The 17,359-nt window shown below is 40.4% G+C and overlaps 2 protein-coding genes across 3 annotated transcripts; one reads left to right on the top strand and one right to left on the bottom strand.

Annotated features, from left to right (window-relative positions):
- The first annotated feature begins 10,409 nt into the window (after window positions 1-10,409).
- LOC133794748 (uncharacterized) lies at window positions 10,410-11,245 on the top strand. The gene has a single exon (XM_062232133.1). The coding sequence runs from the start codon at window positions 10,508-10,510 to the stop codon at window positions 11,135-11,137; it is 630 nt and encodes a 209-aa protein (XP_062088117.1). The 5' UTR covers window positions 10,410-10,507; the 3' UTR covers window positions 11,138-11,245.
- Window positions 11,246-11,309: 64 nt separating this feature from the next.
- Window positions 11,310-13,412, bottom strand: LOC133794749 (TPD1 protein homolog 1-like). Of its 2 annotated transcripts, none has more exons than XM_062232134.1 (3): window positions 13,089-13,248; window positions 12,659-12,778; window positions 11,310-11,771 (listed from the first exon to the last, which is right to left on the bottom strand). In XM_062232134.1, the coding sequence occupies exons 1-3, from the start codon at window positions 13,243-13,245 to the stop codon at window positions 11,434-11,436; spliced, it is 615 nt and encodes a 204-aa protein (XP_062088118.1). In that variant the 5' UTR covers window positions 13,246-13,248; the 3' UTR covers window positions 11,310-11,433. The 2 variants fall into 2 exon arrangements, 1 of the variants encoding a protein (XP_062088118.1); XR_009875306.1 differs by lacking the exon at window positions 11,310-11,771 and adding an exon at window positions 13,310-13,412 and having other exon boundaries at window positions 12,548-12,778; window positions 13,089-13,214.
- Between the last annotated feature and the right edge of the window lie 3,947 nt (window positions 13,413-17,359).

Raw genomic sequence — 17,359 nt, 5'->3', positions numbered from 1 at the left:
AATAATGATTTAGATTAAATGAAACAAATTAACAAAACGATTCTAACTATCCCCAAACACAATACTTATGAACACAAAATCTGATAAGTAGAAAGGTAAACTTTATATAAAAATATACTTATCAACTTCCATGTTCTTCCCGATCTGGTTGGCAAACATTCTATTCACTAATCTCTGGTATGTAGCACCGGCGTTCTTCAACACGAACGGCATGACCTTGTAGCAATAGACGTTAGTCGGGGTCATGAAGCTGGTGTGCTCCTGGTCCGCCAGATTCATGGCAATCTGATTATAGCCTGAGTACGCGTCCATAAAGGACATGAGCTTGTGCCCCTCCGTGGCATCCACCAATTGATCAATCCTTGGCAAGGGGAAACAATCTTTGGGGCAGGCTTTATTCAGGTCAGAGAAGTCGATGTAGGTCCGCCATTTCCCGTTGGGCTTCGGGACCAGCACGGGGTTGGCGACCCAAACCGGAAACTTGGCTTCACGGATAAAGCCGCATTTCTTGAGCCAGGCTACTTCTTCTTCTAAATCCTCAGCCCGAGTTGTTCCCAGGCGCCTCTGCTTTTGGGACTTTGCAGGAACGCTCTTATCCAAATGAAGGGTGTGCATGATGACATTTGGACTGATTCCCACCATGTCCTCGTGTGACCATGCAAACACATCCAGGTTATCCTGCAAAAACTTGATCAGCTCCGCTTTCCTCTTGCCACAGAGGTTTTTCCCGAGCTTGACCATCCGTGAAGGATTTTGTGGATCGATGTTCACTTCCTCGAGCTCTTCAATAACTTGGAGCTCGGACTTTTCCTCGCCTATTCGAGGGTCAATATCCTCACTTAGGATGATACTTTCCCCCTCGGTGCTCTGAGGTTTTTCAATCTCAGGATTAGTCAAAGGTTCCTGAGATTCCTTTCCTCCACCTTGGATGGCCATCGTTAGCTGCCCGGGTTTCGATTTTCCCTTCACAGAAATGTTGTAGCATTTCCTGTGTAACGCTTTGGTTACCCCAGAACAGTTACGATGAACGGTGAACCGGAAATTTGACCCGCTACCCGAGCCCTTTGGTTAAAAACGTGATCTAGGTACCATTAACAGGTTAAGGTGAAAAACCAACAAAAAGGAAAGGGTACATTTTATTAAGAAAATAAACTGCTCATGAGCTTTTTAAAAGGTTTACAAGTAGTTCAAGTTACAAAAGAGTTGCTACAGTTCCAAATATACAAACTCCGCCGGCTGTTGATCCCAAAAGAGGGTGTTTTAATAATTAAACTCGCAAGTGCACGAATCGTTTCGGAATATAATGTTCATGTAAGTACGAGGTCGAACCCATGGGAGTTGACTAACATCAAAAGAAACTATTTCAAACAAAGCAATAATATTCTAACCTAGTTCCAAATATTTGATGAGATTTTGTTTTAGAAAAAAATAAAAGACAAGTAATAAAAATATTTAAGATTAAATAGAAAAATTGTTTTCAAATGATATATAAAAAATAAGATTATTAAGATGTTAGAATCCACAAAATGCAAGTTCAATAGTATTTATAAGTATATTGATTCCCAAGTTTTAATATAGTTGAAATAAATCACACTATATATTTTTTCAAAATATATTTTCTATTCAAGCACAAGTTACTCTTTCAAAAAGGTAGGATTTTTCTTCACTTATATAAGATATAATTTCTAAGCATTAGTTGTGTTACAACCTAATGAAACTACAAAAAATCAAAGAGATTATGTTTAGGCAAAATATGATACTTATGCTCTAAGCATTAGATGTGAACAATTTAATGAAAAACATTTAATCAAAGAATATCATATTTTTTTGCATAATGAAGAACTAAGTGTAATATGCTTTAACACTCAATAATAGATGAAAAATGCATATCATTGATAGAAAAATCCATAAACAATGTTACACAAATGGGAAATCAACATACAATAAAAAATACTATCTAGTTACATTTTGCTTCATCATCATCTTAATAACCTTTGAAAAAGATTAGAAGCTCATAACTAGATAAAAATTACAAAATAACATACTTGACATGCTCTTCAAAAGATGAAAATGGTAGAGAGAAACTAGTGAAAAGAAGAGAAAAATGTGTAGAAGAGGTTGAAAAATATGAAAAAGAAGAGCCCCCCAAATGGTCTTACAAGACTCTATTTATAGGCAAAATATGGAGATTAAATTAATCAAATTAAAATAAATAAATTGATTAATTTAATTGTGTTGGGAAGTGGTAGGATAAATAGAGTAAGTGTAAGAGTATTGGAAAGATGAAATGTTTGGTTGGGTAAAATATTAGTGAAAAGCTAGGGTAAAAAAAATGAATTAGGAATGTTTATTTAGGTGAATAAAATAAGGAAAAGTGAATTGATATTTAAGTGAAAAATATTGGGAATGAAAATGTGATTTTTGGGTTTTTTGGTGGTTGTTTGGTGCTTGATCTAGGCTGGGTGAGCCGAATGGGTAGCTGAGGGCTTCGTGGGCCTGCCTTGGGCTGGTGGAAGTTGATGGGCTGGTGAGATATCTTCCTGGATTGGGCTTGGGCCCAAATGAGATGCTACACGTGAAGGCTGGTTTGTTGATGAAGAGCCATGAATGATGCGTGAGGTGGCATTGGTGGATATATGTTGCTGCTGAGGTGTTATGTGCTGGGAAGTTGGAGAAACCAAGCTGATGGGTGCTGGTGGAGTTGGGAGGCAATCGGGCCTTAGTACTGGGCCTGCTGGACTGGGCCGAAGGAGGCAAGGCAGCTGGGCTTGAAGGGGATGCTTGGGCCCTTGCTCAAATGCCACAATCTCTTTGTCTTTCTCACAAAATTATCACTTTTCTTTTCTTTTCTCTTCTTTATTTTCAAGCATAAAAATTTCCCTACAAAATAAATATAAAATAAATCATAATAAAATATTTTCAATTATAAAATAAATCAAATTAATTATAACTTAATTTATATTTAACATTTAAACTCAACATTACATCTTTTTACTCCTAACTTAACAATATTAATTTTAAATAATTTAAACTATAACATTTTACAATAATATAACTATAAAAATACACAAAAATCTATAAAATTAAAATAAACTTAATAAATTCAAAATTACTAAAAAAAAACTTAATAAATCAATTAAGAACTCAAGAACTAAGCAACAATTAACACATAAAAAGTGGTAAAATAACTCTATTTTGTAGAGTTATCACCGGCCTAAGCGGCAAAAATAGGGTAAACCCCTAGTCCCTCCGAGAACTCCTTGACCGTGGCGGTCAAGCGGCCCTGTATGTACATCACATCGCCCAAGCTCTCCACTCAAGGCTGGCCAAGCTTTTCCTTTCCTTTACCTGCACCACAAAGCACCCATGAGCCAAGGCCCAGCAAGAAAACATAGCAAGACATGATATAATATCAACAACGTTCATAATAACCATTCAGGACTATCAGTCCAACAAGTAGGTGACAATAGCCAAAAGTCACAGTAATGAGCATCGCTCCCTCTAGCCATGTGACGATAGGGTCACCAGGGCTTAACTGATAGGTGATTCTTTCATAAACTTGATCAGGACAGGTGCACGGTGATTGGTCACCAACATAACCTTCCTCACGACTCTAGAGTCGAAACTATGGACAACATCCCTTAGCCTTGTGACAAACAGTCACCGGGGTCATATACCTTGGCTATAGTTATCTGGTCGTAGACCAGGCAAGCGCTTATAAGTTCTTCGACCCTAGGGTCGGTCTGGCATTAATGCTATAGAGCCATTCAATGCATAATTCTCGACTTTAGAGTCGGTCCCTGACTAGTCAGTGTCTCAAGCAGGTAATCAACATTCACTAGCACTTAATATGCAATCCATGTCCACATATATCAACCAGCATGCCGCAAATATCAAATCATACATGCCATATACCTGTACAGGATGCAACTATATTCATACACTGTTTTCTTACCTCTGGTTCGAGTGAGTATTATAATATGAACGACCCCTGAGAACGATCAACCTTTAAATTCCTCGACGGTCACCTGGTCATAACCAAAATATAGGATTCATCAATAAAAATGATAACCAAGGGTTCCCAAACCAAATCCCAGCCCCCGAGACATCAAATACTACCCAACCAGGTACTAGGTCCAACCCCGAGGCCTATGGTTTGAATCCCCAAGCTAAAAACCATTTTTTTAGCAAAATTAGCCTCAAGGGCCGCGGCCCTCCCTGCTTCTTGCGCCGCGGCGCGCCTCCAGACAGAGAGGCTCCCTGCCTGCCAAACGCCAAGGGCCGCGGCGCTCCCCTGCTGCGCCGCGGCGCCCAGCCCAGAATGGCTAAGTCGGCCACACGAACCAGTTTTTCTCCCTGTGCAATTCCCTCTCAAACCAGACCTTTAAACCCCCATTAAACCTCCCTCAAACATGTAATTGAACCCCCAAACCTTACCTATAACACCTCCTCACCAAAACTCAATCATCTAACACCAAAAACTCCCTTTAATCCTCACTCCCCACATCAAAATCCATGAGTTAAAAACCAGAACGAAAACAGAGCTTAATTTGAATTCAATGGTCAAAGCTTACCTTAGAACCTGTTTTGAACTTCCCACACAAGCAGAACCAAGTCTCCAACCCAGCCCTAAGTTCCTTTAGCTTGAATCCACAACTAGAGCTCCAAAACCTCAAAGAAGCAATGAAGAGGGTGATGTACGGGAATGGAGGAGGCAAAACTCTATTTTTCTCTGTTTTATTCCACAGCCTTCAACCACTAAACCTTATATATATCCTCCCCTAAAAAGACCAAAATGCCCTTGTGACATCTAAAGCCTTTCAAACTACTCTAGGGGTAAAATTGGTACTTCTAGCTTAACCCGTTAATTATAATTAACGCTTCCCATTTCCCGCTAATCTCAATATCCTCAAACTCCAATATTTCATAACCCGTTACCCTAAAATCCCCGGTAACATTATAACCTTTAATATCACCCCGAGACTCACCCCAAGCCCCGAGCTCAAACCTGTTATGACCAAACCGATAAATCATGTTTAACGATCGTCTCATGTCGGAATACTCGAACCAATCCACATTATAATGTGGTCTCACAATATATCATTGTCGCACATACAAATATACAATTATACCCTCAACGGGCCAAATTACCATAATACCCCTGTAAACAAATGTGGACTCACATGCATGCATTTAACATTCTATTATAATATAATTCTCATAAACATGCGTAAACACATTTAATGGCATAATTAAACAGTTATGGCCCTCCCGGCCTACTAACCCAGCCATTAACCATAATAGGAAATCTGAGGCATTACACCCTGGCAGCGAGCTGATCGCCACGCACCGTGCATATTCCCGTGGAAGAAGGGAATTTCTGCGCGAGGTGGCGAACGGAGGTGATGGCTTCAAAAGCTATAAGTGTGGGTCGGCCCAAAATAGCATTGTATGCGGCGGGGCAGTCGATAACCACGAACTCGAGGAGTTTCGAGACTGTCCGAGGTCCCTCTCCTAAGGTGATCACCAGCTTGATCGTCCCTGTAGTCGCTGATCCTTCTCCTGAAAAACCATACAGCATCATGGAGGTCGCCTTCAGCTCGGCGACAGTCAAACCCATCTTCTCCAACATGGATCGGAATAGAAGGTTTATCGAGCTCCCATTATCGATCAGCACTCTCCTAACCCTCCGATTAGCGAGCTGCACTGCTACGAACAGAGGGTCGTTATGAGGGAACTGAACGTGGCCAGCATCTTCTTCAGTAAAGATGATTGGTTGCCTCTCCAATCGCTGCTGCTTTGGCAGATGCTGCTCTGGGACGAACTCTACTCCATTATGCGCCTTGAGTTCGTTTACGTACCTCTTTTGGGCACCCCTGCTCGTACCAGCCAAATGCGGACCTCCTGAGATTGTGGATATCTCTCCTCCTATCACTGGAGGAGGGACGTCTTGATCGACCCGAGATCCGGGCTGACTAACCGGGAATTCCGGAGCAGGTCGGCTTGTTGGAACCCTGTTCCGCGCGTACTGAGCTAAGGGGCCGGCTCTGATGAGAGTTTCGATCTCATCTTTCAAATGCCTACAATCATCAGTATTGTGGCCAACGTCGTTGTGGAAACGGCAAAACTTGGAGGTGTCTCTCTTCCCCTTCTAGTGTTTTAACGGCTCCGGCTTCTTCTAGGGGAGGCGAGCAGAGTTCGCTAGGAAGATGTTCTCCCTAGAATGGGTGAGCTCTGTATAAGTCGCGTAGACTGGCTTAAATTTTTCTACGGGCTTATTCTTTTTTGGGCCGTGCTGGTTGCCCTCGCCGTTCCCTTTTTTTTTGCCTCCACCGAACTGGTTATTCTGTGTAACGTTTTGGGTCGCTATCACGACCTCCGTTCCCACTCCAGCGGGCTGATCAGGGACCTGGCTGGTTCCTGCTAGGGCTGAGCATAAAATCCGAAAAACCGAAAAAATCGTGTACATCGACCTATCGAACACCGAAAAAACCAAAACCGTTTAAATCGAAAACCGAAAAAACTGCCGACGGTGCAAACCGCCACTGTTCGGTCGGTTTAGAAATTTTGGGTGAACCGACCAAAAAAACCGAAACCGACTGAACACAATAAAATAATAATATAATATTATATAATTATTAATTATTAAAATTTTTAATAAAAAAAAAAACTTAAGGCACTTGTAAATGTAATTATGTTCTATATATTTATGTTTTAAAAACATACAAAAATGGATTCTAACAATCCAAAATTTTTAATTTTTTAACTAAAACTTTCAAAAAAAAAATTAAAAAAAATAATCAATTCGGTTTGGTCGGTTTAACCGACCAAACCGCGGTCCAAAACGGTCGGTTTTTTTTTAAACTGGTTTGGTTCGGTCGGTTTTTGGATTGCACCAATTCGAACCGAAAACCGAATTCTGGATTGTTTTTTGTGAAAAAACCGCCCAAACCGACCGATGCTCACCCCTAGTTCCTGCAGCTGAGGCTTGTGCTTCCTCCAAGTTGATCCATCCTTGGGCCCTATTCAGGAATTCGTTTACTGAGCTGACTCCTTTCCTTTGTATTTCATTCCAAAGTCCCCCTCCGACGAGGATTCCAGTTCTCAAAGCCATGAGCTTGGAGCTGTCAACTGCGTCTCTGGCCCGCGCAGCGACGTTCGCGAACCTGCTCAGGTAAGCCTTCAAAGGCTCGTCGGGTTGTTGCCTCACGTTAGCCAGGGAGTCGGCCTTGACGCGGGCAGCCTGGGAGGCTCGGAATGCCCTTTTGAAATCAGCAGAGAAAGTTTTCGAGGAGCTGATTGATTGTTTCTTGCTTTGTTTGAACCATTGTCTGGCTGGCCCAGTCAGTGTGGAGGGAAATATCAGACACCTCAGCTCAGGGCCAATGTTGTGGGCCATCATCAGGGTATTGAACATCCCCAGATGATCCGACGGATCTCCGTCTCCGTTGAATTTGGACATGTGCGGCATACGAAAACCGGGTGGGTATGCCGTTGCTGCTATGCTGGGGGAGAAGAGCTTAAGCTCGTCCCCCGAATCATATTCGTCTTTCTCTTTCTCCGACAGGAGCTTCCTCATTAGCTCCTCCATCTGAGCCAGGCGCTCAAGGGTTTTGTCCTGATCTCCTTGGTTACTCCGGGGCTGTTCAGCAGCTCCAGATCCATTGTATACGTTTGGTGGGTTATTGCCCCTCCTATCTTGAGATAGGTTATTTGGGACATTCTCGCCGTTACGTACCTCGGACAGGTCTCCCCCTGAGCGAGCATGGCTGCCACCTCCTACCAGGTCCCCCCTATGAGAGTTAAGGCGATCTCGTAGGTTGCCCCTTGGGGTGGCTTGAGGACTTTGCGCCGAGCTTAAGCGTTGACGCAGGTCTCCGCCAGAAAGGTCACTGCGGCAACTGCCGGTCCAGTAGCTCCCGTTAGAGAAGCTCGGAGTCCGGCTCTAGGGGTGAGGATCCGGGCTCCCTCTGGGCGCTTTGCTACGACGGGAAGGTCCTGCGGATGGCGGGTTTCTCCTGCTGCTTCCATAAGCTGGAATATCTCGGATAGGTCGAGGAGGAGAGGGATATCTTATTGGTGACGAAGGATGTCTGACCGGGGATGCAATCCTGGTTCCGTCCGGGCGGATCAAGTTAGGTGGGGGCCTTTCGGCCCTGCCAACCTGCGGGCCCCGTGCCTGGCGATCTGGACGAGGCGTAGGACGGCTGGCGAGGACGGGCTGGTGCTGTGAGCCCTCCCCGGATCTCCTTCTAGAATTCCCTCGAGCCCTCCTGGGCGCGCTCGAGGCTGGTAGTGAGCTGGGAGTTGAAGTTCGGACCGAGCGGCTATACTGTTGTTCGGCTCTGGGTATTTCTTCGAAGTTTGCCTCTTGACGGTGCGATGAGGGAATAGAGTTGGACGTTGGAGGTCTGACCGAGCGGCTAGGCCTGGACCGATTACCCCGGCGGGACTTATGAGTCTCGCCTTGCCTCTTTCCGACGTTAGCGTCGGTTGTAAGAGGGGGTAGCCGGGCCAACACCTCCTTAATCTGCTGATTAGCTTTCGCCAGTTGGCTTCTCAGTTGAGCGTTCTCCATCTCTACCGCCATGTAAAAATCCGGGTTTGGATTAGGTGGCCGGGGTGCCGAACTTCTAGTGTCATCCTGGCCTATCGACTGCTTGCCCGACCGCTGCTGGACTTCAGGGTTTTTCTCACCGGAGATGGCGGCATGATGAGCCTCCTGCCCATCATGTTGTTCCGCCTCGTTACCGTGTCTTGATCGAGTGGTCACCATAGTTGGATGTTTGCGATAACACCAATCTAACTAACTCTCAATGAGAGCACCAAACTGTTGACGCGGTTCTTCGCCAACAGGTAATTAAGAAAATAAGAGAAAAATATTAGTACTTAATAATGAACTGAAATAGATAAATGATTTTTTAATGGACTGATGACACAACTACGTTTTTAGGTGGTTCAAAGGTTAAAATCCTTCTACTCCACCAGCCAATATTATTACTATATTTATGGTATTCTTTACAGGATACTTTGTTACATAATAGAATCCAACCCTTTGCAACTCCCAGGGTCTCCATATTTATAGGAGGGGGCACCTGGAAGTTGGTAAGGGGGGTCATCCCGTGACCTTCTTACCCATTATGTCACTTCTGTGACATTCATGATTAATTCCTAAACCCTAACAAATGAAGTGCTGTCTAATCAACAGATAAGGGGGATAATGGGCCGCACGGCCCAACCCAGTCGTGGGTGCCTGAATACGCACGTTCATGCTGCGTGTCTGAGAATTCAGGGATATATCAGACACGTGATGTCTCATATATGCACGTTTACATTGCATGGTTGACTTTATAAAAGGTCATAGCTTCCAACTCCAGTTCGTACCCTAAGCTGGATGCCTTCTTGACCTGTGGCCTTCATAGTCCTGACTCGGCCCTTGAGTAATCTTGATGAACCTTTGGTTACCTCGAGCTAAAGAGGTAGGACCTGCCGACGGTAGCTCCGGTCATGGGGTATCCATGTGGCGGATATATTTAGGCCATATCTCAGCTCGCTAATAGCCCATTGGAAAATCAGGACATACAATGTTGATGAAGATACCCAGATTAAAGAACAATTAAACAAAATATGTTACATCCAGCAGGTATTCTCTTAAAGCTAAGAAGCAATTTCACATGTTTCTGATACAAAAAATAAGCATGAAAAAATAAATAATCGATGACTAGCCTATTTATAGAGATATTGTTCTGATAAATCTCTACATAATTCTTTCAGAAGTGAAACTACCATTTAATTATAAATCCTTATATATTTTGATGTTTTTGAGCTTTAACGCGCATTCGAGCTATCCCACGCACCTAGGACTTCTTCGAGCTAAAATTGTATTATCAAGCCGACTCTTGAACTTCTCAACACCTGAACTAGTACATATTACTAAGTTATGTTGTGTGTCGTAGTCTATTCCCTAGCCGATTAAATATTACACATGAGATCTCGTAATATTCATTGTTTCCAATTTACTTGATAAATTTCTCGAGCTGATTTTTTGTCTCTAAAATCGGGTATAAGAAAATAAACATGTACAAATTTAAAAAGTTGCATAGATAGAAAATTAAATTTTTTAGAAAATTAATTATAAAAATTTAATTTTTAAAACATGTATAAATACGTAACTTTACAGAATTTGCATATAAATTAAATAACATATGAATTTGGACAATTTTTACAGGAATCAAATGCAAAGATACTGCTGGGAGTGAAAAGAGATGATTTACATAGCAAAAATAGAGAAGAGAATTTTTTTTAACAACTTCGAAATACTTTTAAGTCAAAAGTGAATTTAACCTACATTTCGACCTCATTTAGGCAATTGAAAATAAGATAAGGATAGGAAAAGAGGAGCAAATAACAGCCACAAACTGAAAAAAAAAAAAAAGCTAATCGGATAGTATTACATCGCGTTGTACCAAAACAGAACGGTGAGCTCAGTAATCCGCTGAGGGTCAAAATGTGTAGCTTGAAATCCCAATTCAACCTCCTCAGCCTCAGATGCACCAATCTCACCAATTCTATCTCAATTCGTCCACCACTTTTCCCCATCTCACACCAAAAGCACGCCACAAATTTACGCACTGGCTCCTCTTTGCTTTCAAAAGTTAGTATCACCGTTCATAGGCACACTGTGTCTCAATGCACAACCAAATCGGATGATATCATCAACAATACAATTTTGATCCAAGAAGTCGACCCCAGATGCCAAAATTTGTCAAAAGGTCAGAATTGGACTCAAGTTGGTACAAATGAGATAGACTATTCAAGGTCTTTAATAGTTGGGGCGGTTTCTGTTGGAGTCTTGCTGTTTCTGATGGGGTTGGATGACCAAAAGGCATTGGCTTTAGGTCCAGAAGGGCCATTGGCCGAAGAGTTCTGGGACAACGTAAGGAGATATGCACTTTATGCTCTCACTGTCAGTACTGGAGCCCTATACACAATCTTCTTGCCTATTTTTGAGTTACTGAAGAACCCCATTTCTGCAATTCTCATTTTGGCCATTCTGGGGGGCGGATTCTACCTAGTTTCCCAAGTGGTTTCTGCTATGGTAGGCATCACTGATTTTTCTTATGATTATAGTTATTGATTAGCTAGGGTAGTGGGATGCAATCCATGTCTTGTTTTTTATTTTAACTTTCAATACCAGTAAAAGCATAATTAAGTTGAATATGAGAGCTGTCAATTTTGCCTATTATCTTTTCAAGTTATCAAATTACAGTATAAATACATGTTCCCATCTGTTTATTGCTTGATAAATATACAAGCCACACTGGGCAAAATATTTATAGGTCAACTATTATTAATATTTCACTATAGATACATACATTATACATTTTATTAAACAAAATAAAAAACCAAAAGAAAAGGAAAAGCAAAATAAGTTCAGCAGCAAACGACAGATGAAACAGAGAGAGCATAACGGAAACTATTGGCATACTGGAAGGAGAGTGTTTCGCCGGGGCCAAGAGGCTCACCATTGTTGACCAGGCAATCATCATAGTATAGTCTCCTGAACACTCTAGGATTGACCAAGCGGGCAGAGCTAAACCATCCACATTTGACATGAATGTGGGAGATGCTGCAGCCTGAAACGCGGGCGTTTAGAATCTGAACTGCGTATGAGGGAATCCCATTAGGAAGTGGGGCTATTGGTCCTTGGAAGATTGCAATGTCCTCTTTTGAGCATGCACTTGAAGTAATACGATTCATATCAAATCCATCTGTGTCAACCACCATGTTTTAGATTTTTTTTTTTTGCTTAATGAATTGCTTTATTAACTAGAAAAAGTCTACCAAAACTGAGCCTCCCTTACATTAATGGTGCCAGCGGTAGTTTTGAGTCTAGACTACTTGGCATTTGTATCAGTTCTAGCATTTAAGTCATGGGTAAGAAATTTAAAATACACCAAACAACTGCCTAAGTTTTAGATTATTTATATTAAATTGAGATGTACTGATTGCCCAAAGTAAAGGTGTAAACTCTCAAAAATATCGAGTCTCGTGTTCCCATATTAATTATGTAAATAAAAAATGAAAATGGCAGTAAGAAAAAAACCCTGCAGAAAATCTTAATTTTAGTCATTTTGTGAATAAAAATGAAAAACTTGTGACTAATTAAACATTATATATCATACATGTATCATCACTAAAAAAATCCATAGCTAAAAGTAGTAGTCACAGAAATTACTATTTGTAGCGACTAAATTTTTTTATGATTAAATGTGGTTTTAATGGCAATTCTCATATATAATAGATTGTAATTAAAATTACATTAGAAATATAAATTTTTGTTGGAGTAAAAAAGTCATATTTAATTAGTCACAAAAAATCTATATTGCGACTTAAAACTTATCACTAAAAGGTAACTTTAGTAACTGTTTTTGCAATAAAAAAGTGAATTCATGACTTACATGAATTGGCCAATATTGAATTTGTAAATGAAGTTGTTCCATTTCAAAAATTAAAAAAATTGGCCAACATTTTTTTTGCAGTACAATGTGTATTACTCTTCTGTTATGAACTTATTAGCCCATGATTTGCAAGTGCTAAGGAAAAAGAAGAGTAAAAAGAAGTGCTTTCATCAAGACTTGAAGAAATGAGATCTTACTATCTGACTGTAACAGCTTCCTACCGAAACCAGTGTTGCTACTTTCCTTGGAAAAGACCAGTTTTTTAATGCCAGCTTCTCCTGTACTTGTGCCTTTTAACTCAAATAACTCCGTCACTACTGCATGACACAGAGAGATTTCAAATTTCGAAAACTTAGCAAATTAGTCCGCACACACAGGAAATATTCCAAATAAATGCTTGAATTCTAATAAAACATAGGTCGAACGTTATCGACACAAATTCAATATACTTATGATTAAAGCAAGTACAAAGTTAAGAAAAAGAAACGAATTAATATATATAATTAAATTATACTCCATGTTAGGCTTCATATTTAGTTGTGTATATCATCAACATGCATAAGGAGAAATATAATAGCAGACATATGCTGCAGAGAAAGCTCCACAACCACAAGAATGAGTACATACCATAGCACAAAGTAAGGATCAGACCACAAGAGACTACAGAAAATCTTGGGTCACTAACAACGCTTCTCAGTCGTACACCTTTCATGATCACGTACCAACTACCTTCGATGACTTTAACTAGTTCACCTGCATATATATCCCACATTTTAGTATACATGAAAACACCTTAGCTGGTCAGAGAGAGAGAACACAGTACTTGAATGCTCCTAAAGGGAGTGAACCTTTGGCCGGAAAGTAGTAGTACTCTTGGAATATTGTGAGTTTAGATAGGATTTGAGGTGCCAAAACAAAGTGTACGAACGACGAGTTTTATGAAGGAAGAACAGGAAAGGAGTAGACAAATTAATGAGCTGAAAAATGTTGTAGAAATAGCAAGGCAGAAGAGAAGTGGCCTTGGAGTCCAGCCAGCCAAGCAGATCTAGTGTGGAAGGGACGTAGCTGCACGTAGCAAATTTATAATTCTCGAACGAGCTTTAAATGTTTGACTCCGCCTTATCGCTTTTGCATGGAAAAATATATTATCGTTAAATTAATTATTAGAATGCATTTTGAGTCTCTTTGACTCAATGGCTGACTAAATTTGCCTAGGCCATATGGCGGGGCTGGTTCAGAAAAGTGATTCCTTTCCCTGATCATCTTCCAAGAAAAAAGGCTTTAAAATAAAACTAAAGAGAAGAGAAAGGGTATATTTGCAAAAGTAGTTATAATTGCATATTTATTATATATGGACCGTGTTAGCATTCATGCATTATTTTGTTATTGTAAAATCGGTACTATAATACATAAGCTACGACTTTAGTATGTAAGGAATATGCTTTCATGTTCATTTGAATTTAAATTAAACAAGAGCAAAGAAACTTTGATACTTGAAGCTTTATAATGATGTGATCGATAATAAAGACATGCATGCTTATTAAGTCCAACAAACCTTTCCTAAACCTGAGCAGAAAAGCAGGAAGCTAATTAAGCTGGCTTTGGCTACTGGGGTCATATCATAATGATGCTCTGCCCCCAGAACCGTGTGCATGCTCCTTTTTGAATTAGCTTCTAGTTCTAGTGGTAAACCTAGCCAGCTATAGTAGTTATAGTGAAAAAAAAAGGTCCAATCCAACGGGTAATATTACTACTTACTAGAGTTAAAACATTCCTGCAAATTATATTTATTAGTGCAGGCCTCGTAATTAATAAGTAGTAAATGAAAGCAGTTGGGCATTTACTTATAGTGTATTCTGTTCAAGGGTGGAAAAACGTTTAAGAAACGAAAATACTATTATTTTTTTAAAAGGAGAAAATACTACTATTCGAAACCTGTATAAAAAAAACAGGTTTAGATTTATTTTAAATGGATTTGGTCATTTTTTGGTCGCTTAACCTATTTATTATTTGATCATTTTCAGCTTCAGGGGATATGCCTAAAGTAGCAAGATAACAACGTGTTTATTAATATATACTAGGTGGAATCAACCTCTTTTGTAGGTTTATTTTAAAGTTGTATACATATTTATTTAAATATATATTTATTTTTATTATATATTTTTTAATTATTCATATAAATTTTAAATAAATAAACAATATCATAAAAATAAATAAAAGATGTTTAGTATAATGTATGACATAAATATATTAAAAATATTATGACAAAATATTGTCTATAATTTTAATAAAAAACAGTTCACTTTTTTTTAATATATAATTATTGACGCCAGTTTTTGTCAACTTAAAAAAAAAAAATTAAGCAAAAATATACCAGAGGAAATGAATAAAAATGATGAAAACAAGATCTTTTTACGTGGTTCAAGAGTTAAAAATCTGCCAAGTCCACGAGTCTATGTTATTAGCACTTGAGAGTCTTCTTGAAACTTTCAGAGAATAGTTGCCCAGACTTTTCTCCAAAGCTCAATCTTTCGGTCCCTTACAAATGAAATTTACTTCTCTATTTATAGAGAATGTTTCAGAATTCGTTCCCACATATTCCGGGAAGATATTAGTAAATCAAATAACATAATGCCAATTAATGCATTATTTGCTACGTGCATGATAATATCCCATAGAATGTGGAATTGGATAACTAATTACAACATATCCCTTAAACATAGGGATTTTATAACAATAAGTACGTTCACACATAACCGACTATCTTAGACACATGGTCCATTATGCCTTCGAGACTATTTGTTTATCACGAGCTCGTCATCTTTCTTCGCCTATGCTCCCAACAAATAATCATTGATGAAGCCATCACCTTCGAGCTTACACTTATCGAGCTCGAACCATCTTGTCCGAGGGCAAGAGATACATCAAAAAACTTATACAAGTGTTGAACCCTTGATATCGTGAGTTGTGAGTCAAACTTATAAGCCCGGAGCACTTTCGAGGCTACATATTCCTCGAGCTCACGAGGTCTTCATTCACAGTGAAACCGTCTCTAAATAGTGGATCAAATGATGGTCGTGTTCATTTCGAGCTTACACCTAACAAGCCTGGATTTCGAGATCATGATTCCCATGTTCGAAATTTGGGTGTAACATTTTTCCCCCTCAAAAGTATCAGTTCGAATCCTATGAGAAGGAAACTTTTGAACTGCCCCTCTCGGAAACTGAGTCACCTAATATACTCAAGTGTGGACACGCGTTAGCCATGGGTTGCTTAACTAGAGTACTTGAGTACTTTTTCAACACACCCACATCCTTTCGCTTGCCAACTTTATACCGCCATCACCACGTTTGTACCTGACCGTCTGATCAAATACTGAATCTGGCCAATGGCTCAAATCAATTCAACCATCGATCTCCTCTTGGGACACATATATATAACTATGTCGTCCCCTTCTTCTTCATTTTAACTTCTCAAGTTTCAGAAAGAAAAACCAGAGCCAATTAATGTTTAGGCTCAAACTAATTGAAATGTATCCAATTCTTCAACTAACTATCACCGTCCCACCCCCACGGACACAATGAGGGAGCATAAGGAAGCCTTGCTCCAGCTGCCATACGGTAGGTGTTCTCTATCCTATCTTCTTCACGAAGATAATCTTCGAGCCTGCGACCTTCTGGAGTAGGATCAGTCGACGGACGATGCCACCTACCAAAAATACACCATGTGGGAGCACGAACCACTCCCTACTGGAAAACTCCCTCTGAGGTAGAGGTCAATGAGCTCGAGGGCCTGATCCCCAGCCCATTGCCGCAGGAGTCCGTGCTCGAGAAATGATGCGAACGATGAGGCTTCGTGCTCGAGTGACAGAGGTAAAGTCATTATCAGCTCGACCTTGTGGTCCCTTTACCTACCACAATATAAACCTGACACCCTGATCCTATTCCTCGATTCCAGGGATAATTTCCATGTATGGTCTTGGGTAGACGATAGGGTTCATAGGTTTGATAGTTGGCTAGGGAAATACCAAACTATGTATAGTTTAAATGAAGTTTGGGACGGGGTAGCCGTTCAATACGGAACAAACGACTATAGGGACCTTTCGAGGTTAACTTCCACATTGTAACGCCCTACTTCCTTAGAGCCGTTACTTAGTGAGTTTTAAGACAAATCAGTGTGCAAAGATCTCGCTAACCGAGGTTTTGAAACGAAAGTGTGACTAATTAAAAGTTAAGGCTGTAATATTAGAAAAATGCGTTGTTTCAATAAAACTCCTAATATTAAACATTGGGATCCCAAAATAAGGTTTGAAAACTATTTACATCTTAAAAATGAGTTCACAGTTGATAAATCATAAAAATCATAGATTATTACAGCCATTTTCAAATAAACCCCCAACCAAAGCAGTCGGGCAGGCCAAACATGTACGCGTCACTTCACGCTCTCCGTACTCATGGTTGGTTGACTCAGCCATTGCCCTACCTGCAACACAGAGCACCCGTGAGCCGAAGCCCAGCAAGAAAACTCATGCAGAACATAACATATGCAATGTATACAGTTTATCATAACAGATAATCCACAAATAAACAAGTCAATCATTAGACTAAGCAAACACGGCCATGCCGCCCCAGGACCCTTACCAAAGCCCTGGGGTATCGGTTCTCACCGCGAGGATAACTCATGTATCCCTTGGGTCCCACCCTGAATATAGCATCCCATGTGCTAGGTGTTACTTTCGGCCCACGGCCGCCCCGGCTTACGTCGTACTCGGCCCACGGCCGCCCCGGCCTACACCGCACTCGGCCCTTGCCGTTCATTTCATCATAATCACACATATAATATAACACAACAACATGCAATCAAATATTAATTCATTTAAGTCTGCACCCTAACATGTG

Source organism: Humulus lupulus, chromosome 8, assembly GCF_963169125.1.
Source record: "Humulus lupulus chromosome 8, drHumLupu1.1, whole genome shotgun sequence".
In the NCBI taxonomy this organism is placed as follows: domain Eukaryota; kingdom Viridiplantae; phylum Streptophyta; class Magnoliopsida; order Rosales; family Cannabaceae; genus Humulus; species Humulus lupulus.
The sequence above is the reverse complement of the archived record's forward strand: the minus strand, read 5'-3'. Positions and strand labels throughout refer to the sequence as shown.

What these genes read in the sequence shown, in the direction of transcription:
- LOC133794749 (XM_062232134.1), bottom strand. Translation starts at nt 13,245, where the DNA reads ATGTATACTAAAATGTGGGATATATATGCAGGTGAACTAGTTAAAGTC. An exon ending in GATCCTTACTTTGTGCTATG is followed by an intron (nt 12,779 to 13,088) that starts GTATGTACTCAT and finishes TGTGTCATGCAG; the next exon opens with TAGTGACGGAGTTATTTGAG. An exon ending in GAAGCTGTTACAGTCAGATA is followed by an intron (nt 11,772 to 12,658) that starts GTAAGATCTCAT and finishes TGGTTGACACAG; the next exon opens with ATGGATTTGATATGAATCGT.
- LOC133794748 (XM_062232133.1), top strand. Translation starts at nt 10,508, where the DNA reads ATGTGTAGCTTGAAATCCCAATTCAACCTCCTCAGCCTCAGATGCACC.